The sequence below is a fragment of the Cydia splendana genome, chromosome 7 (genome assembly GCF_910591565.1).
Source record: "Cydia splendana chromosome 7, ilCydSple1.2, whole genome shotgun sequence".
Taxonomy (NCBI): domain Eukaryota; kingdom Metazoa; phylum Arthropoda; class Insecta; order Lepidoptera; family Tortricidae; genus Cydia; species Cydia splendana.
Genome location: NC_085966.1, coordinates 352,288 through 374,779, shown reverse-complemented (window position 1 = coordinate 374,779; position 22,492 = coordinate 352,288). Strand labels below are relative to the sequence as shown.

At 37.5% G+C, this 22,492-nt stretch overlaps 2 protein-coding genes across 6 annotated transcripts in view; both read left to right on the top strand.

The window, feature by feature from the left end:
• The first annotated feature begins 1,024 nt into the window (after positions 1–1,024).
• LOC134791951 (zinc finger protein 1) lies at positions 1,025–14,190 on the top strand. 5 transcript variants are annotated; one of them, XM_063763048.1, is made up of 4 exons: positions 1,025–1,140; positions 8,861–9,039; positions 9,429–11,457; positions 11,729–14,190. In XM_063763048.1, exons 1-4 carry the CDS (start codon positions 1,068–1,070, stop codon positions 11,920–11,922), a joined length of 2,475 nt encoding a protein of 824 aa, XP_063619118.1. In that variant the 5' UTR covers positions 1,025–1,067; the 3' UTR covers positions 11,923–14,190. The 5 variants fall into 5 exon arrangements, with proteins under 5 accessions (XP_063619118.1, XP_063619116.1, XP_063619114.1 ...); XM_063763046.1 differs by lacking the exon at positions 1,025–1,140 and adding an exon at positions 1,413–1,586 and having other exon boundaries at positions 8,861–9,021; XM_063763044.1 differs by lacking the exon at positions 1,025–1,140 and adding an exon at positions 1,413–1,586.
• Positions 14,191–17,350: 3,160 nt separating this feature from the next.
• Positions 17,351–22,492, top strand: part of LOC134791980 (E3 ubiquitin-protein ligase listerin) — a 62,627-nt gene continuing 57,485 nt past the window's right edge. The window contains exons 1-7 of the mRNA XM_063763076.1: positions 17,351–17,535; positions 18,170–18,361; positions 19,160–19,291; positions 19,765–19,899; positions 21,064–21,176; positions 21,403–21,588; positions 21,754–21,910. Of these exons, the coding sequence (XP_063619146.1) occupies positions 17,488–17,535; positions 18,170–18,361; positions 19,160–19,291; positions 19,765–19,899; positions 21,064–21,176; positions 21,403–21,588; positions 21,754–21,910 (963 nt within the window). The 5' untranslated portion in view covers positions 17,351–17,487. The remainder of the gene's footprint in view (positions 17,536–18,169; positions 18,362–19,159; positions 19,292–19,764; positions 19,900–21,063; positions 21,177–21,402; positions 21,589–21,753; positions 21,911–22,492) is intronic.

Sequence of the window (22,492 nt, the reverse complement as noted above, 5' to 3'; positions counted from 1 at the left end):
GCCACTCGATAGCTTTTGTCTTGAGATTTACAATGAGTTCCGTCGTTATAATGTTTTTGCAGAACTTAGGAACTTCAATTTTTTTACGCCTAATTATTAACAATTCGGTACAAAATAGGTAATATTCAACCAATGAACAGCTATCACAGAAATATACAGTCAACTTTAAAATAAAACTAACACTTTATCAACCTATCCTCGGCTTCATAGGTTACCTATAATAACTATTAATAACTAGCATAGAATTTTAAAGATTCGTTCAAATATAGAATAGTCTAAAATACAAAATAAAACATGTCGGTATTATTCATATTCATAATATTTATTAATAATGGACACATACAGGACACGTCACTATTTCAATTAAAGAAATAATAATTAGTTAATTACTTACATATATAAATATTGATTTATAGCAACATCTAAATAATAATAATATTAACACATTCAATACTAAGAACACGTATGTGAGTTCCTTTTGTACTGGAAACGGGGCGCCCGGCACCGAAAGTGTTAAAATAAAATTATTCACAAAATTAAATATACTGTACCATCACTTCTTTCTTCTGCATTTTCATTATTACGTATATTTATAATAAAAAGCGTTGTCAATATTAAAAAGAGTGAAGACTGTTTTTTTTCAGACGAGCTTTCTTAAATAGCTGTTATCAACGTAAGTTTATACTAGGTACTGTAAGTATCCTTGCTAAAGAGAACAATTGCTAAAATATTCATATATTAATAGTTAGGTAAGTAAACATTGAACCATGCATAATACGCGGCAAAATGCCTACTCAGGTTGCTGAAATTTTTTAAACCAAGTCCCCATTGACATATTCACAGTTCAAGGCAAACCATCGCGCGAAACGGTCGCCTGTTCCGCGCGTAAAATTATACCGGAAAACATAAGTAGGCTTTTAATGTTTATAGTTAATAAATACAAGGAAATTAACTATATTAAAAAGACTTTTTAAGAGTTATGAATTACCTATGTATTATTATACATTAGTAAAATTACTAAAAAAGGTTTGTTTGTTATAAATTGGTTATAATAAAAGTGTGTCAAAATGATGGCGTATTATCGTTATACGGCGAACGAGCAGTATAGATACTCGACCTACAGCATATATGATGCACTAGGTAAGTTGTTACTTCACTTAAGTACATAGTAATTGGTGACCTACGTTATATGCATTAATGTCATTATCATAAGCTTCATTACGTTACTGTATCTAACGTTGACGTAGATTTCAACTTATTTATCGTACCTAGTACCTACGAAATGGCACATTCCATTATGTCTCTGCGATAGCATAAATACTGAATCAATTTGCACTATGTACCAACAACATAATTATAATTGCGCAAACAAGATTAGCAAAACGTTTATAACACCTAGACGTAGCAATAACAAATCAGAATCATTCGTATTCCCATTGGCTACATAACGATGACCGCAGATCCGTCCGCGTTTAACACGCCGCGAGACTCCCAGCGCCATCTAGTGACCGAAAGCCGAACTAAAAGTGCAACGGCTGCTCCGCTCGCCCCTGCACGCGCGGCCTCTTATCGGCCTCGCACGGAAGGTACGACGTCCGACCAGATAGTGATTTCATTGAAACATCAACACTATTCTCATTGATTAAGTGTAAATATTTTTTTGTAATTACCCAGTGATAAAAGCGCTACATTAAAGTTGTATTTATAAAGCGTTATAATTACTTGTCATAATCATTAGCGACGAGTAAGACAAATGAAAGGTGCCAAAGTAATGTGCCACGTCTTCGTCTCGTATGAGTTGCGATACTTTGGCAGATAGAGACAGGTAGAGCATCAATGGGAAGGTGGAGCGTCGAGCGTATGTAAATAAACAATCGTAGAGGCGGTATATTAGCGGTTTAAAAAAAAGGAGAGTGCAGAGGTGTTATAATATAATCGGTGTGTGTCATTATCGAGTCCGGTGATAGCTCGCACGGTGCACGGTGCCGTGCTAGCTCTACTAATTAAGTATAGGTGGGGGGAAGGGGCGGGCGGGACGCGCGGAGGCAGGGCGGGGCGAAGGCGGGCCGCTTCATTCCGCCGCGCGCCGCGCCGCCGCTCGCACGTCAGTCCGCGCGCGCGGGCCATGGTCGCGAGAACCGATGAGAGCATGTTCGGGTGCTATGGTGACAGCTACTCGTACCGCCTGTGGAGCCTGGCCAACGTGTGGGGCGCCTGCCGATGTGAGTAGCGCGCCGGTGCCGCAGAACCGAGACTCGACCCCGCTGACGTCAGCGGAGGCTGTGATATCTCCGTGTAGTAGATAGATAACGCAGTGTCCACGCGAAGTGCGTATCGCGGGTAGTGTGTGAACAGAGGTGTCGCTCCATGAAAGTGCAGAGCCCTCTTATGGGAGTTGGCGGTTTGTACGAATGCTTGGCGGCCGGTTGGCTTGCGGACATGAGGAGTAAGCAAGTCCCGACATCCACCACCTCCGCCAGGCGGCTCGCGGCCTTAAGTAAGCTTCCTTTCTTTTTGTTTTTATTTGCATTTTCTATCTGTTTATTGACTTTACCGAATGTTCTATTCTTGTTATTATTTTATTGTGGAACCTCCGACTGACTGCTCTATTAGAAGAATATTCAATTGTGCACAGTCTACTCTCATAAATACTTTGTTAATCCCCAAAATGGAATAAAAGTTAGGTATAAAATTGTTCTTTAATGACTTGTGTTTTGTAAAGTTGAAACGAGCGTAAATTAAAGAAAAGTTAAATTTTAACAGCAAAGATCTCCCCTTAGAAAATCAGGTGAGAATGATATCACCTCAGCCGCATTAAAAATAAAACTCGAGCACATCTTCATTAGAAGTAACCTTCGTGTTCGGTAATCTCCCCTCGGTCCCTCGGGATATAATTCATCCACTTGAGAATCGGGAACAGGTACACACAGACTTGAAAGAAAGTTTCGTTTGTCGAGGGGAACCCGCTCGCTTTCACCGTCTTAAAACGTAAATGATTATGTTGTTTTAATTCATTTTGCTTTTTCTCTTACTTTTTATTTCTTCTTCTTTGAGTGCCGCCTGTCTGGAGTGGGTATAGAAATAATAGGGCCGGTTAATACAGTACAGTGCGTTGAGATGAGAAAGTTCGTGGAACGTATGAATAAATTAGTGCAAGTTCGTTTTATCGTTTTCCGTGGAGCGGCCGCTTCCGGGCTGTGCGCTTAATAACATTACCGACCGCTGGACATACGATTATACATGAAAAAGTGTTCATTCATGTAGAACAAAATATTTGCTTCAGGCATAAATTGTGCAAATTGTCGCGTATGTTAAAACGTTTGAATTGTATGAAATGGTTACCGAGACCTGTAAAACTTATCTACCTAAATCATACATATTTCCATGATCCCAAAATCAGTTTCTTATAAACGGTGTTTTGGAAATGCATTTGGTGATTTTTGAAAAGTGCTTTTGATTTTGTCACTGAAAGTTTTATCAAATTTATCACATCACCCAACTCATTAACAAATAGTATCAGTGCATAAAATGAATGTCTTAAGTTACCACGAAAACAAGTCATTAGAAATGGCGTTGTTATCAGTGTAAATGTAAGCTTCGTCAATAGGTGCTTCGCTAATCGCCTATTTATGGAGTTTAAAGCACAAACAAAATTAACGGCGACAAGCAAACGCGGTAATCGCTCGCCAAACACAGCGTTACCGATCACATGTATGAGTCATTGATGGATGAATCGAATAGGTAACGGATGCTGGAAAGAATATGTATAGGGAAGATAGTACCTGAAATAGGGCTATACCTATATTAAACGTGATAAATAACGTTAGATGCATATTGTCCTTGTTTTAGAGGAATGCTTTCATTTTAAATCAATAAATATTAAAGGACATTTTTTACACAAATTGACAAAGCCCCACGGTAAGCTCAAGAAGGCTTGAGTTGTGGGTACTCAGACAACGATATATATAGTATATAAATAGTAAATACTTAAATACATAGAAAACAACCATGACTCAGGAACAAATATCTGTATCATCATACAAATAAATGCCCTTACCAGGATTCGAACCCGGGACCATCGGCTTCATAGGCAGGGTCACTACTAGGCCAGACCGGTCGTCAAAATAACAATGGTCGTAAATTTTAAAATAACAATGTAGATAAATTCTTTACCAATTACCTTCCTTCACTATTCTGTCAGTTTTGTAAACAGTGCGAAATAACGCTTTTTATAGTTTTTATTTATTAATACATGGAATTTATAGGATTTTCATAATTGTAGTTTTTCATCAAAATAATAGGTAAATATTTCTTAGTTAATTTACGGATATAAAAGACGAAGAATGTTATGGGTGCAGTTTAGAACTAAAACTATGCAGGTATGTACTTATAGAGAAGTAAAAAAGGGGGTTTGGAAATTTTGTAGCCTAATATCACAACAAGTAGGTTCAACCACATTCTAGTACCTATTTGCAATCATGAAATTAAATTTAATGTTTAATCATTGGCGACAGGCGTTACATCACACATTACATCCATAACTACGACAAAAACAAATCATCTTTGCATCCAAATATACCTATTCTAAATAGGTAATAAAATAAATACCCAGGTAGAATCAAAAACGTTATTTACAATAGGTAAGTATCAACATTACAAATTCATATATTTAAAACAGAATATTTTTTATTGTGTGCCTAGGTGCCTACTTACTTACTAGGTATATAGTGTGGGTTGTTATAAGAATTTATAGTACCTACATATTATTAATAGATATCTATTCAATAATATCATATTCACTAAATGTGTATGTTAATTGTGACGACTTCAGTGGCATTGTGCAATACGTTATTTAGACTTTGGCACCGTTATCAATGGCATTTCCTGGCGTAGGTAGAAGTACACGTCCTGCCTCATTACTAGGTAAATAACCCGTGTATTTCCTGTACATTTTAGATAAGCACTTTTGATGTTGTACCTAATTATTTTTAGGTACAAGAAATCCATAGGTAAACATACTTTTCCCAAATTTGCGCCTAATATTCGTGTAGGTAAAAATTTGTTCATCATCATCTAGGGAATGCAAATCGGTTATTTTTTGTATGGAAATAACCGCGGTTTCGGTTAATAACCGATTATTTCCATACAAAAAATAACCGAAAATAACCGATTTGCATTCCCTATCATCATCACTCTTTTTTTTTTTGCATTGATGTCAAAAATATACTAATTGTTAACAATATCAATGAAGTCAAATTGTAGCTCCAATAAGGATTGTCATTACAATTAAAATAAGAGTAAGTAAATACTTACAAACCCAAAATAAAGATGTCTATACAATGTCAAAACTTACAAAATATAGGAACAATAAAAAAAAGTTAATGAATCTCCAAAGAGAACCGTTTTCAAATCGAAAAATAAAAGAAATAATGCAGAAACAGATCCGAAAAATTACAAGTTGTTCGCCATAGAGAAAACAAAGACGTGAAACATGTGCTGTAATGTTCCTAACACGGACGTCCTTTCGGTGTAAAAATACTACGGTTAGAACAACAAAGCCGACCGCAGATCATAAAACAGAAGCGCACTACAATTGAACAAATAGCGCGCGTCCAAACAATTCGATAGTTCTCTCAGCGCGCAATTACAATTCCCGAGACGTTACAACATGGTGTCTGGCAGGCGGAGTTTTTTCACCGACACAGGTGCGACCAATCAACGTCCGTGTGTGCAACAATCGGGCTCTTATCTGCGCGCTTGTGTGCGTGAGATAATTGTTATTTACTCTAACAAGCTATTGCTCCTATTGGAAGCGAGACTTCGTAGTGTGCGTAAGGTTTTTTATCAGCGGTTAACGGACGCACTTGCCCGTGCGCAGATTACTCGACGTAGGTGTTTTATCCGTTCTACCTACATGTTGACATGTTTTATGTGAATTCTAATGCGATTTATAGCGGGCGGCGAATGAAAAAATGGGCCCGGTGTTTTATAAACAATTGTGTTATGTAGCAATTGGCTTTGGCTTATAACGTGAATAAAACAATACTCTGCTTTTAATAAATACTTAAGAGCAATAAAATATAAACGATTTTGTTTTAGATTTTTTTTTAGGAAAATTTAACTCATTTTATTACAGACATATTGTAGAGTTAAGGACACCTCTTCTTCGCATTTAATTATTAGTAGATACTCAATAGAAATATGTAATATTTATAATCGTTCAAATAATACGTCATTACATAAACTGCATTCGTATTTATGCGACTAAATTTTAGTAGTTTTAATATCTGTTACCAAATACCTTACGGACTTGTTTATTTATTAGTTTATTCCACACGTATTTATAATATGTACATACTTTGAACGAAAAACAAGGCATGTAGAGTAAATCGAGTTGATTTTAGTAGCAAATAATACGATAAGTTCGAATATTGTTTGAATTTTATTTCGCCCGTAGAGCTACGCACAGCGGGACTGCCAGCGCCATCTGTTGACGAGTAGCGGAACTATACCTCCCCTTCTTACTCAAACGAAGCGTGTTTGAATTAGTTTGGGATGTAGGTAATTCATGATTTTAAAAATACGCAGTTAAGTACACATTTAGTAAATGCTTAACTTAACATTTTATAACAAAATCATTTTATTTTAGGAGATGAAAATGTATTTATATTTTTTTATGCGAAATTCGAAATAGTGAAGGTAACTTACGAGTACGAAATACTTATTCGAAATAGTGTAGGTTACGTTACGTTACTTACGTTCACGTTTGCTGACAAAAGTATAAATAAATATACTTAATAAATAAGTTAGGTTATGGTTAGGTGTTTAAAATAGAATGATACAAGATTAATATATCTCTATAATAAGTAGTTTAGGACTATGCATTGGGGTAACTTGGACAACGGGATGGTTTTGAAAATCGCTAATATCCCCTAAACTAGAAGTAAAGTACTTCATACTTTGGCAACTCTCACGCTACTGCAACGCTTTTCAAGGCATCTTGTACACTGTTGCAACAGTAAAAACTGCTTACGAAGCTACCCCAAGGCACTCTACCTACTTTATATTTTATGATTATGCTCAAATAATACCTAAACAGGTATAATTTCAATTTAAGTTACTATTCCGAACATAATGTGTTAAAGAGTAACGTTCATTCAATAAGCCGAATGTACGGTGGATATTGCGCTATCATTTATGTTTAGCGTCGCTTTATTTAGGTATTCACTATCACCTCGCCCGTAAAGGGGAACGGTCGGTTTACGAGGCCGTATTTTCTAAAATTCAATACCGGTGTCCGATCGCGGATTACGGCCAGCTTGCGTGCAGTTACGTTATTCCAAAAGCAGAGGCCAAAGCTCTGAACTAGTATAAAACACGCTTTTTGATTACGCGTAGTTGGTATGGATAGAAGTTGTAATTATTCTGGTTCACCTGAGCATGCCTGTGTATGGAAAGCAATGGTAACCCACCAGCGTGCACGGTAACGCGCAGCATACAGCGACGCTCGATCTAATTAATACGTCCGAACGTTGTTTTGCTCTTTATTATATTTGATTTACGACGCGCGCCCGCCAGCGCTGCTTTTAAAAACGTTATTACGCGGGAAAATGGGCCGTATTACCGAAATAACCGACTCCAAATTGAATTGTTGCCATGTTTGTTTTTACAACGCCGCCGTAAAGGTGTCCGCGATAATTTTAATCGTCGACAACGCGATTGTATTGTTTCCAATTGGGCTTTTATGATGCGTACTACACGGGGATCGTGCCGCACAGCCGCTGTGGCGTTTGCAGTGTAATTAACGATAATTAAACGGCAAATATGGCGTCAATGACATTGGATTATCGCTCCCATTGTCTTGACTATTCTTTATGTGAGCAACTTTTTAATTAAGGCAATTTAATCCTATGTACAGTCACGGAATTAGAGGGTTTGTCATTTTTGAACCTTAATTCCATTACATACTTATTACATAGAAAAGTGTCAATCCTTCACGTGACTGTACCTAACTGGTATCACTAGCTTTTGCGACATGTACCTAATGGCCGAGAACTTAAACCTAGTGAGAACCAAATTATTGCATTACATAATATGTATGCGCTTTGTATATTAATGGCTCTTAATAACAATTTCAGCCAATTGATGGTTAAAAGTTTAATCTGTGAAATCTGTCTCTTGCTAGGTATTTGATTTCGGCCTTACAAAAATGGACTTAAGTGTCAGATAGTAAACTCTAATAGATGTCATACTAAAAGAACTCGGTCACTTTTTTTTCAGTACACGGCATCTATTCCAGTTTATAATTTACCTTTATGTAAAGAAGTAGCATGATAAGAAAGAGTTACAAAAACATACCTACTTATACAACTTCTACTGAGCTCTATTTTCTTTGTACCTAATACCTATTGCAAAATTTTACAACGAAAACGAACACCAGACATATAGTTGGTCAAACCAATTTGTCAGTAAGTAAGAACCAGGAAAACTATACTCATCCTTTTCTTTTGCCTGCAATAATATGTTACTCTTCAAAGGCCGCAAAAATATGTGACACGCTCTTATGGCTCTACAAATAAGATCGTGTCAGATATTTTTGCGGCCTTCGTTGTGTAACATATTATTGCAGGTGACTGTACTAGTGTAAGACAAAGATAGTATGATTCTCTCTGTGTATGATTGAAATGAGACAGTCCTTTGACAAACTATAAATATAGTAGCTTGTAGTTTTAAAATTAGAGCGTAAGTAGCGTAACTGCGATTATATAGCGGCGGTTGCGTTTGTGGCAACTCAAATTAAAATAGTCTAATGTTTTTAAGGTTCATAATACACGCTTAATATATTTCTCGCTTGTTACAGTCCGCCCTCTCGCGGGCGAGAGCAAGCCCCCGGACGAGGAGGAGGACCGGGGCTCCCCGCTGGGCCCGGGCGGCCCGTTCTCCTGCAGCCAGTGCCGCGGCGCCTACCCCACGAGAGAGCAGCTCGAGCGCCACGAGACGCTGCACTCGCCCAACACTCAGGTGGATACTGTCAAATATGTTAGTGCATTGTATATACTGCATCTTATGAGCCGCTATGTAAGATTCAATAGGTATTGCAGTCCATTTTAGTGACTTCTAAACATAATTATGATTGCCGAAACTAAAAGTGTACGCCCAATACTCTCAAATATGTTAGTGCGCTGTATTTGTACCTAAGATTGATTGATTGCTCGAAATTTAAAGTTTTAGGGATACTTGTACCGATCGAATGTTATAGGTACCCTACTTATAATTACTTGTATTTTATTTGTGTGTAGGTAAAATACAAATTCACAAAATGATTATGCAAATCTCTCTAACTCTACACACCTAAACCTAGTTTCAACGATGACATAATTAAGACCATATAGCTACTGTAAAACTAACTAAGCTCGTATTGTCAACAGGCCTGCAAGATCTGCCACAAAAGCTTCGCAAATGTATACCGACTGCAGCGGCATATGATAAGCCACGATGAAAGCGCGAACCTTCGCAAGTTCAAATGCAACGACTGCGACAAAGCCTTTAAGTTTAAGCACCATTTGAAAGAGCACCTCCGCATACATTCCGGAGAGAAGCCATTTGAATGTGCCAACTGCGGAAAGAAATTCTCGCATTCCGGCTCTTACTCTTCGCACATGACTTCTAAGAAGTGTTTGGTTATGAATCTCAAGATGGGCCGCATCAAGCCTAATAATCCTGCCCTTAACCCTGACCGAAGCCCTTCACGCAAGCGCGCCAACGCAATGGCTAGCCAATTAAATAATAACATCGCCCCTAATGGAAGCTCCTTCCTACCAATCCTTCCCAAATACAACGAGGCAGCGTTCTTTGCCAATATGTCACAAGACAACGGCTTCCATCGCTCGCCGCTCGGCAGAATGCCATTCTACATGCCTCCCGGTATGCCCATGAGCCCAGCGAATGGTATCGCCCCTTACAGTTTCCCGGCGCCACTTACCCAGTTACTTGAGCAACTCGCTTCATCGCAATACTACCAAACTAAAATAGAAAATCCTATGAGCCCAAAACGAAGCCCCCATCCGACAGATCCTGAGGATATGATCGAAGAAGTGACTGAAGAAGACGATAAGCGCTCAGAGGGAAGCGCTGAACTAGTTATGGACATAGAAGATGAAGAGGCAGTCTCTATTAAAAAAGAACGTGAGGAACGAGAATGTGATCTGAGATCAGCCACTCGTAACTTAGATACCGTCCCCTTAAACAATAATGGCCCTGAAGCCGACAACAACCAATCTTTCAACACGATATTAGAATCCGTTAACGCATCAGTAACTAAACATTTCTTCAGAGCCAATATGGAGAAGATGTCTCCTATGTCGGGAAGCGTTTGCCCTAGCATAGAGTCGCCGCCGACCCCGCACGTCATCATCAAAGACGAGCCCGACGATTTACACAAATGCTTAAAATGCAACGCTATTTTCAGAAATAAAAGCGATTTATTAGACCACGAGAAGGCGTATTGCGGAAATTTATTAACATTTAGAAAGCACGAGGGCTTGGCAGCACAGGTTGAAGAAACGGTAGCGCTCAATAGACTGGAAGCCGAAATGCGGGCATCCATCCAAAGCGGAGTCAGTGCCAGCGAGGATGAAGATTTCACAAGGGAAGGCCGCGACGAGAAAAACTCCACTCATGATGACGTCCGGAAAATCAGAGTTCGAACCAACTTAACCGACGAGCAGCAGGCGATTCTGAAACAACACTACGCTATTAACCCTCAACCAAAACGCGAGGAATTCAAAAAGATCGCTCAGGAAATCGGTCTTCACAATAGAGTGGTGCAAGTCTGGTTCCAAAATAACAGGGCGAGGGTTCGAAGAATGACACAGACCGTAGCAGTGTACGACCAGCCTTTAGACCTGTCGACCAAAAAGAGCGCGTCAGTGACGTCGAGTCCATCGCCGTCGCCCTGCAGCATTTCCGTCACACATTCCGACTCCGAGGAAGCGGTCAATCTGAGCCAGAAATCCTCGCGCAGCACGACGCCCCACCGCAACAACTACTTGAACACTTACCCACATTCCAATTGTTCTTCATCGTCTTTCACAGACTTCCGAATGTCACCGTCGCCGGGGGAGTTAGGAGCCCAGAAACGGCCCTTAGCTCAGAAACTGAACCCTACAATACCGATGGACAAGCTGTTACAATACAACGACATGGCGAATACCCGGTCGCCTATCCTTAATATGCACATGGACGGGCGCGCGCCTGGGCTAAGTCCGTCGTACGAGCGACCGCTGTGGGGAGAGGAGATGCTCGCCCATAACGACTATGACGACGATGGGCCGGTACTTAAGAAGAATAAACTGAAGATGGAGTTTAAGGAGGGCGAGGGCCAGTTCGTATGCGACCAGTGCGACAAGACCTTCGTTAAACAGAGCTCGCTCGCGCGGCACAAGTACGAACACTCAGGTGAGGCTCTTTACCTATTCAAATCATTTACTGTTTCTCCTATCTATTATGTGAGTAATAATATAAAATTATTAGACCAATATTAAAGCATTTGTAGGCGGTATTCAGAACTAGCTCTTCAGCCAACAAAGTCAGGGTGTAGGTATTTGAAATTATTATACGCGATACAATCCGTATTCATAGTTTTATTTCATGAGTAACTATCGGGGTAACCAAAGACAATATTAGCTCTTTAGTTTTTGTAACTAATCAATGTTTGTTTGTTGCGCAGGTCAGCGGCCGTACAAGTGCGTGGAGTGCCCGAAAGCCTTCAAGCACAAGCACCACCTGACGGAGCACAAGCGGTTGCACACCGGCGAGAAACCCTTCCAGTGCTGCAAGTGCCTCAAGAAGTTCTCGCACTCCGGCTCCTACTCGCAGCACATGAACCACCGCTTCGCCATCTGCAAACCCTACCGGGACTAGGTCTCGCAAGTCTCAACTCAACCACGCTGCTTACTTAATTTACCTCAGAACGTGCTGCCACTGCATAATACTCATAATACTCAAGTATTCGTCGCCCGGTATTTTCGTTTCGAAGTTAATTAATATTGCTCAACGTCATATTTTTATACGGTAGAGTACGAATCCCCTATTTATATTGTATAGTGCCAAATATACCAAAGGAATGTGCCATGCTAATGCCAAAAATTTTATCACGTTAACATTTTATCTCTTTAAAATTATACCTATAGTTTTATGTGCCAAATACCAAAGGCCGGTACCTGTAGCATAATACTCGATAAATGTAATGTTGTTCTTCTTTATATTTATTATTGCCATATATAAATATGTAATAAGCTAGATGTTCTGTTTAAAGTTTATTTGTAGGATCGCGACGAGAACGCAGGCCCGCGGCCCACGCCGCGCTGCCCATGTGATGACAATATTCTATAGTTATAACACTGATATTCATTATTTTCCTCGTATCTACCACTACCATGTATATAAATGAACAATATACGTACAACAGAGTACCTACGTGTCGCGAAGACCATTGACCGACAACCGACGAAGGCACTAAGGCCTGGGGCCAAAAGCCTGTCCTGTTACGAAAATAAATTTTATAAACAATAGTTTAAGGTTCTCGTAATACTTTAGATAGATTCAATCTTAAATAAGTCTTAAGCATTCCATAATACTCCTATGGGATCTCTGCTGTGTTTAAAAAACTCTTTCGATTAGTCCAAAGATTAGCATGTAACGTGTAAATAATTCGTGTTGTAAATATTGTAAGAATTATCTGTACATATGCGCGCTTGCTCTCTTTAGTCCGTTTGTGGCTTCTCCTGTCGCATCTGACACAATGAATATGGTGACAATAATAAACGATTTCGATTATTAAACACAATAGGATTAAATAGATTATAATTAAACTCTACCTATAGTTCTTAAACTCCGATAAGGTTTCACAACGATTTTACTCAGTAAACTAATTCAAGATTCTGTCTTCACTACCTCTGTAGCGCTGTTTAATTTCATTTAATACTGCGATTAAATATATTTGGATAATAATTTAACGTAGATTAACGAGATTTACAATTAAACCAAAACCGCCATTTTGAAATGTACTTAATTAAGTTTTATTTCACTTTTTAAGTGCTTTAAACCGACCCGAATTCTAAAAATGATCACCCTACAGCAGTATAATAGAACAGAAAGTTCCTAAGCAAAAAACATTAAATTAGAGATATTTAGATACCTAATAATTATTTCTATATGTTCTAATATAGTAAGTAGACTCAATTTTTCTGAAAGGTTTCAAAGCAACGAATTACAATAATGAATAACGAACAGTATATAGTTACTTTATCCTTTAGTATTTACCTACATTAGAAATTATCACAGTATTTGAACACCATCAAAATTCATGAAACATTGGAGCCACAACATTGTTATTAAAAACAGTATTTTAACCCCAAGCAATGTTGATTATGACATTTCTATCATTTTATCATTGTAATTATGATAATATAACCAAATAACAATTATGATAGGTACATTTGGGAGTTTTTTGAGCAAAATGTACCTGTTTTAATTGATATTCAATGTACTTCAAAATGTGTTAAATTTAATGAAGCCCGTTTGAAACATTTCATATTTTATCATGCCTAATTCTAGTTTAGTTTTATGTAATTATAATTTAATTGACGTTGGAGAAGTGATTTCCAAATCACCTGGTGGGCTAGGGAAACCAAAGATTAGTTATGTGTTAGCTTGATGCGGACTTGTACCATATAGCATCCCATCACATTTAGTTTTAGTTAGTTTTAGTTTTGTGCCAAAAATATTTAAGACTTAAAATAATTTTATACATACTGTAAGTGAAATTTTATTTTTACAAGGAATGGCATATGTACTGTGGCAATGTTTAGTTACTTGTGCAATCATTATTGCAACAAAAGTATTTCTTCCTTTGTGAGTCCACGATAGGTTTAGTGGTAATGATAAGCCAATGTGAATTCCTATTGCCATATTGTGTTTGTTGTATTGTATGTATCGATGTGTATGGGAGCGAGAGCTCAGGCCGGTTGCTGATCATTTGTTAATAATAAGTACCTACTCTAGATTGTTAAACTTACCCATAGATTAACATGTGTTAAAATATTACCTATATAAATTATAGTAATTCATTTTACTTGATATTATAATGTATATTGAATTTATGAATATTAAAATTATATATATTGACAATTCAGTGCAAAAGTTCTGTTTTATTCTTTTCATTTCTAGTGTCTTCCCCAACGCAAGAAACGCTTTTCTTAGAAAGCTAGGTGCGATTTCACTAAAAGTTAAGCTATGGTAACAATGAATAAGAAATTATAGAATTCCTCTGGAGACCGCAAACTCCTGAGTCCTGGTACTTGTAGGTCAATTAATACAAACTGAATACAAAGTATCCATTCAAAATAATAATTAAGAATGTACTGCATTCTGATATTTGTTAAAAAAATATAAAATCAATCCATTAAGTACAGTACAGTGGTCAGTGGCCACACTTAATATCCAGTTCTATATGCACAACCAACAACACAAGTAATTCTGTTACCTGCTATCATACTGTACGATCATTTAAAGAATAGATATACTTAATGAATAATCAGAATAATAGGTACTTACTTACAAGAAAATAAAGCGAAGAAGCTGATCTAAGTAAATAAAAATTAAGTGATTTTTCTTCAAAACTTCATTTCATAAGATTCACACTTGATACTAAACACTTTGAACACCTTATTTTGCTCAAAAAGAATAAATTAATCAAACAAATTTTGCAAAAAAAACGTCCGGCGCGCTCTAATTCGAACTGTCATTTTTTTAAATTCGACACGTAAGAGAAGCGTTCCATTTCCCAAATCATTTATATTTTCAATATTATCAGTAGGATATTCAGTAAAAAAAAACATAATACGAATAATCTAGGACTAAGATTTATTGTAAATCAAGGTTAAAATTTATATTTTCTCTCTCTCTCAAAACAATGAGTAGGAAATCACAAATCACGGGGTGATTTTCAAACGCTTCTTACTTATAACTTGGTCAAGCAGATCTTGTCAGTAGAAAAAGGCGGCAAATTTGAAAAATGTAGGCGCGAAGGGATCTTGTCCCATAGAAAATTTGAATTTCGCGCCTTTTTTTACTGTCAAGATTTGCTTGACCAGCTATACTCACCAAGTCACGCTGTTTCAGTTATACGTAAAACGGAGCATAATGTAACTAACATACGTGTATTTTTCTTCTTAAAACTGTGTAAATAAATAAATAATGTAACGCATGACCAATAATATGATCACGCGCATGGGTCTAGTATATTTTCTATAGATTTGCTATACGTGTGCGCCCGCGAGAGACAGAACATACGCACTGCGACAAAATTAAAAACACGGTTTAACATTTCCTAACATATCAAAATACGTAATTTGATCGGGTTATTTGTTGCCCACGATAAACCATAATTTAAACTAAATTTACGGTGGGGAATAAAAAAATGTGAGACTGTGACAAGGACATACAATAATAACGCTTTCTCTGCTACTCCTACTGAAAGCTCCATAAGAGAGAATTAAAAAGGCTACAAATATAATGACCATCAAAAAATACTTTGGTACTAAATAGAGAAATCTCTCTTACCAATATCACCAAAAAAATAAGGTCTGAAATTACATCAAAAGTATATACTTATCACCGTTTTAATTACGACTACATTTCAAATTGTATTCAAATACGAAATATAATGAATGCTCACCAAATATCATTAATGATCACCAAATCTTGAAGAGCAAATTAATGTGATACTTTCACCGAAATAAACCACTATAATTACCAAAAAATTTATACATAATTATTACCAAATAAAGTAAAATGATGCCAAAATTACTAGCCCCTCCCGCTCAACCCCCCGTACCCCACGCCCCGCATACCTACCTAACCTTCTTTACTAGTAGATTTGAAAAATCGGCAGAGTTGCAGGCGTAGGCGGACCGAAATCAGTCCACGTGATACGACCTTTACAAAAGCCAACTGCTACTAGAAAAGTGGGTTAGGTTCGGTTAGAACTGCGATATTTCCAGAAACCAACTGCTACTAGAAAAGTAGGTTAGGTTAGGTTTGAACTGCGACCTTTACAGAACCGAAGTGCTATCAGATAAGTGGGTTAGGTTAGGTTAGAACTGCGACCCTTACAGAAACGAAATGCTACTAAAAAAGTGGGTTAGGTTAGGTTTGAACTGTGACCCTTACAGAAACGAAATGCTACTAGAAAAGTGGGTTAGGTTAGGTTTGAACTGCGACCTTTACAGAAACGAAATGCTACTATAAAAGTGGGTTGGGTTAGGTTAGAACTGCGATCCTCACAGAACCGAACTACTATCAGATAAGTGGGTTAGGTTAGAACTGCGACCCTTACAGAAACGAAATGCTACTAGAAAAGTGCGTTAGGTTAGGTGAGTACTGCGACTGTTACAGAACTAGAAAAAGGTGACGAAGTGGTTTAATTAATTTAATAGGATAACGAGATGTTAAATATTTGCGCATTTTTAATTAAAATGTGGTTAAAATTTAGGTGGTCATTTACTATTTTTGGGTTTACAATGATTATTTTGGAATCATTTGCTTTAATAGGATAGCAAGATTTAAAATTTTGGTTATAATTTCACATTAGAATGAAGTTCAAATTTTGGTGATCATTTACTATTTTTGGGTTAATAATGATTAGAGTCGGACCAAAAAAAGTCTGCAGCGGATTTGATAGCCCACGAAGTGCAAGTGTGATTTATACGTCATAATTTCATAGAAGTTTGACGTTTAAAATAACACTTGCACTGCGTGGGCTATCAAATCCGCTGCAGACTATTCTTGGTCTGACTCTAGTCTAGTTTGGTCTTATTTCCTTTAATATGATAGCACATAAGCACACGGTAAACAATTTGTAAATCATTCAAATGGAGTAATAATTTTGGTGATCATTTATTATTTTTGGTGGTAAAAATGATTTTTTGGATGTTAAATTTTACTGTATCTGGTGATCAGTTACCAGCCAATTAAAAATATGAGGTGGAATCGCTTATGATAAGAAAAATACACCCATACCCTGTCAAGCCATTTCCATCAGTAGAAAAGAGCGGCAAATTTTAAAAAATTGGCGCAAAGAGTTGTCGTCCCATAGAAAATTTGAATTTCACGATTCACGTCTTTTTCTACTAACAAACTTGTTTGACCGGCTATAATATGGTTTCTCAAAAATCTTCAGTGCTCGGTTTTTTTTATAGTAAAAGATCTTTGATCCCAACATAAAAAGAATATACCCGAATAGCTTTGGTGTATGTTTTTGACAACGTCAAAATTTTTGACGTAATTCCTAAAATTGACGTTTCAATTTGTAACTTGCACCACTCTCAATATTTTGCACAATTTTGAGCTAAAGCACAGCTTTTGTATCTAAAATATGCTATTAGGAATAGTTCAGTGATAATAATCTCATAGTTTTTACTGAGAATGGGTGGCAAATCCAAGCAGACTCAGCGGACGAAGAATAATGTTCGGGTACGTAAACATTGCTGATTATTTTGATTTCTATTTTAATAATTGCTAATTAGATTATAGTTACCATTAAATATCTTCTTGATTAATGTCTACCTACATCCATAAAGGATAAAGGATTTCCATTGCTTCTATTAATTAGCAAAAGTTACTTGATATTTTTTTATGCGAAAAAGTAAGATTTGTAATCAAGGGTCATGGTCAATCGTGGCCGTAGTTTTGTTAATATTATGTAATTTATAAACAAATCTACTGTGCATTGTGTATGAGAATGAGAAGCTGAGATGCAACTAGGCTAAAATTCTATTTGTAGTCAAAAAAAATTACTGCATTTTACGAATACCTGTGAGTTTGACCTCTTCACTAACCCTTGATTGTGAAATGTTAGTAAAGTTAGATTAAAAAAAAATTGTTATTATTTTTCACAAAACAAACACATCTGCTGGTAAATCTACAATTTCAGACCCTCGGTTCTAAAGAATATTTGTTTCTGAAGCATTACATTTTTCCTGTAGGTACAGTAAGCTTGATACATTAGCCCTTGTACAACTTACTCTCTAATAATCCATTACATTATATACATCTTTTAAATAATGCTCAGTCTGTTCAAACTTTGCTTTACATGCCCAATCAACAGCCATCAAGCAGCGGCCGCAGCGCCGAGCTCCTAAACAACCGCATGGACCCCGGCCTCATGAGCACAAGCTCAGGCAAGGTGCTGCCAGTGCTGTTCCCGACATTGGCTGCTCCATTGGATCCGACACTAAACCCAGACTTTTCACTGTGTCTGAAGAAGCTGAATAAGAAGGATCCTATTACGAAAACTAAGGTAAGTAGGTTTTTTGTTTGAAGGGGTGTAACTCTGCTTATTTTAGGAAGTAAAATTCTGACTATCGCAATGTATATACTTTGTTTTTATATCCCTAATACTGAAACAACAATTTGATTGCTCAAATCTTCTTAGTTTAGTTATAATTTATAAACTGACAGTTTTATTGTAGCTTACCATTTTAATAAAGGAACACATTACATACAACATATATATCTAAAACTAAGTTAAAAAAGTCACATACTTTGGGGACCTAGATTTGTTTATAGAGTAAAAATGGCTACCTTCATCACACATAGTGACAATTCATAAACTTTGTTGCAAAGATATAAAGTTTTGCAGACAAAGGTCGTTAAAAACCGGGCAAGTGCGAGTCGGACTCGCGCACGAAGGGTTCCGTACCATAATGCAATAAAAAAAAACAAAAAAAAAGCAAAAAAAAAAACGGTCACCCATCCAAATACTGACCACTCCCGACGTTGCTTAACTTTGGTCAAAAATCACGTTTGTTGTATGGGTGCCCCATTTAAATCTTTATTTTATTCTGTTTTTAGTATTTGTTGTTATAGCGGCAACAGAAATACATCATCTGTGAAAATTTCAACTGTCTAGCTATCACGGTTCGTGAGATACAGCCTGGTGACAGACGGACGGACGGACGGACGGACGGACGGACAGCGAAGTCTTAGTAATAGGGTCCCGTTTTACCCTTTGGGTACGGAACCCTAAAAATGGTGTTGCTGTTATTAAGGTGCATGATTTGCTATGGTTGTTAATAAGTCGCTGCCTTTTCCTTAGGCACTACAAGAGCTGTGTGACCTGGTCAAAAAAGGAGACGTAGAAGACGTAGTAGCAGCACTGGGCAGCTGGGCACACTACTATAGGCAACTCACTACTGACACCGATCACAAAGTGCGAGAGGCTGCACAGGTAATTTTATAATTCAGAAGTAAGTCAATGTCCATTATGGTTTGGCACTCCCAGTGCCATGTAACTTATAGTCAATAAAGAATAACCCCCTTATTCATAAACATCTACTAAAGTTGACAAGCCGATAATAATTGTTGGTCCCTTTCCAACATATTGGTATGATGGAAACGGACAAACGATTATTATCGGCTTGTCAACTTTAGTAGACGTTTATGAATAAGGGGGCAAATGTTTGATAACATGTGGCCAAGTCATATCTGTCACCACCTTACCTCAATAATTATCTTAAAATTCTGTTTGATTTGGTTGGACTAATCTAAAGTAACCAAATTAAATTTAAATAGAAAATTTTCTATGATCAATTTATCATCAAATTGCATTGGCTATCAGTTTAGTAGTTAATGTCTTAAGTATTAGAGCCTTATTTGCACATACTCCTATTTCTAAAGCTGTCGTCCTGAACGCTTTAACAGGTGGCGCATGGCGTCATCGCTGGCGCTTGTGGGCGCCGCTTGGCGCCACATCTGAAATCATTACTGCCCCCGTGGCTTCAGGCCCAGTATGATGAGTACGCCCCGGCCGCTACAGCCGCCCGCGCCTCTCTGACGGTAAGTGATTACGTAAATGAAAAAACAATTCTCGGCGCGAATAATAAACGCAGTTGCAAAATACTATTTCCCCCGGTAATGCTCGTGAGTTCTTGCACCTTGAAGTCGCTAAAAATGTTGAACCCCATTTTCAATCGACGACAAAAAACGGAGGAGGTTCTCAAGTCGACGCGTATATATATTTTTTTATGTATGATCACGCATAACTTTTTACAGAGTAGTTCGATTTTGATAATTATTTTTTTATTGGAAAGGGTATACCCCGAAGTTGGTCCCATATAAATTAGGAAAAAAAAAACCAACCTTAAGGGTAGGAAAATCGAAGACGAAAAAAACGGAGGAGGTTCTCAAGTCGACGCGTATATATTTTTTTTTTATGTATGACCACGCTTAACTTTTTACAGAGATGTTCGATTTTGATAATTATTTTTTTATTGGAAAGGGTATACCCCGAAGTTGGTCCCATATAAATTTGAAAAAAAAATTCAACCTTAAGGGTAGGAAAATAGGGGATGATTGATTTTTTCACTCACCGATTGTAACGTATGACCACGCATAACTTTTTACCGAGTAGTCGTAATAATAATAAAAATTTGGAAAAAATCCTACCCTAAGGGTGGGAAAATAGGGGTAATTTATTTATATTACAGAACAAAATAATAGTTAAAGTAGGATTATTAATATAACAGTTAATAGCTAAAGCAAGGTAGGTAGCTATTTTAAAAGTAATCAAAAATTAAGCATGTAATAATTTGTATAAATTATAGCCACAGAAAATTATAAAATAAAAACTTTTTAACATAAAAATTTAACCGCCGAAAAAAACTAAAAAACGCACTGAAAAGAAAAAAAAAATAAGTATGAACTATATACATACTTCTGAAATCAATCACCCAAATCTGCATATTAATATATTAACAATCTGTTATTTTTGGAGTCGGTGCCAGCCTCAAACAAACTTGAGCACCTTAGTGAAGCACTGGCACCAACTCCAAATGTTACAAAGTTTTTACTTTGGTATTTAAAAAAATATATCTATGAGAGATCTACCGTTAAAGAATATATGTTTCAAGGCCATACCGTCAACGGTTTAGCTTATGTTATGCGTAAATTTACATATTGTTTACCGAATACTTTAATATTTTATAATGTGTTTTGTTCTAGTCAACATTCCCAGAAAGCAAGCTGCCGGATGTGATCTCCTTCTGCATGTCTGAAGTCATCGCCCATCTTTTAGAGAACCTTGTCGGCAACGCCGAGTCTGCCCTGAGCAAGAAGTAAGGTTTTTTCTGCTCTCTGTGGCACGACCACGAACAAGGTTTGAATTTGTACCCATGATTTTAGACCACAACACCACAACACACATACGTTGATAGTTTGTGTTAGCGTTCTTCAATCCACCAACGGAGCGGCAGCTGACTTTTACGGGGCTTCATGATACATCTAGTTTCACTATATCTATATTCTTCTATCTCGTATATTAATTATTAATAACATTTATAGGATCCTGACACCCGAGGAGAAGGAGCTCCAATGGGCTAGGCTAGTAACAGCCAGTCTCCAAGGCTTGGAGTTCTTCGTACAACATCTACCCTCGCAACATGACGACTGGCTGTGGGGAGAACTAACGCCGCTCCTAGCGTCTAGCTCCTTCTGGAAGATGGCCTCTACCAAGTCGCAGCAAGTCAGGTACAATAAACATATGTTTCAGAGATAAAATGGTTATTTTTTTAACCCAATAAATTCTGTTCGAATCAAAAACATCTTATAATCCAATTTAAGTTAGGGCATAAGAATTTTTCGGAATGTTTTCAACACATATACATATTTAGTTATTTACCGTTTCTTTCGCAGAGCATCCTGGTTCGGCGCCCTCGGCCGTATAATCGCCCGCTACGGCGACACGTTTGGCGCCGCCCACGGTTCCCGTACGGCGAAACTGTTACTAGGAGCGCCCTCCACGCTCGCTCAACAATGGTGCTGTCTTCTGGTGCTGCTGCGACATGTCAAGGTGACATCCTCCTCCTCGCGTCCCATTTTATTTCCTGTGTTGCGATTTTTTGAAGTGAAAACTTCTTTAGCGGCGCTGAGCACTTTTTGAGGTGGGGAAAAAATGATAAACTCGGGACAGCGTAACGCGTAAGGCGTCTCTCCTCTCTTTCTACCGCACGGCGAAAATGTATGCCTGAGCCTGCTGTTTCATGTAGGCGGCGCAGGGCGCTTGCGTGACTTATGTCATGTGTGACGGACAATGTTATTCACCAAAGAACTTTAGTCATAACGTATCATAATCATGTCAATTATTTAAAACTGGACTTTTATATTAAGCAATAAAGCTCAATGTTCTAATCTTGTACGGGCTGAAATACGAGGATCTCACAGTTACATTCTAACTTTATATCACTCCAATATAATTCAATAGTCTCATCTTGATGAAATCGCTAATAAAAGTGAACTCTAGTACTGGTGAATAAGACTCAAAATATCATGACCAAATATATTTAGATGCGAGGTCTGCAAGGTAACTTTACAATTTCTATTCGAATTTTAAACAATTAACGCTACAAATTTAAGTTCACTGCCCAGCAATTTC

Excerpts from the sequence above, each read along its gene's own strand:
- LOC134791951 (XM_063763044.1), top strand. The coding sequence starts at position 1,451 with ATGACCGCAGATCCGTCCGCGTTTAACACGCCGCGAGACTCCCAGCGC. Across the intron at positions 1,587-8,860 it reads TTATCGGCCTCGCACGGAAG|TCCGCCCTCTCGCGGGCGAG; the intron begins GTACGACGTCCG and ends CGCTTGTTACAG. Across the intron at positions 9,040-9,428 it reads AGGTGGATACTGTCAAATAT|GCCTGCAAGATCTGCCACAA; the intron begins GTTAGTGCATTG and ends TATTGTCAACAG.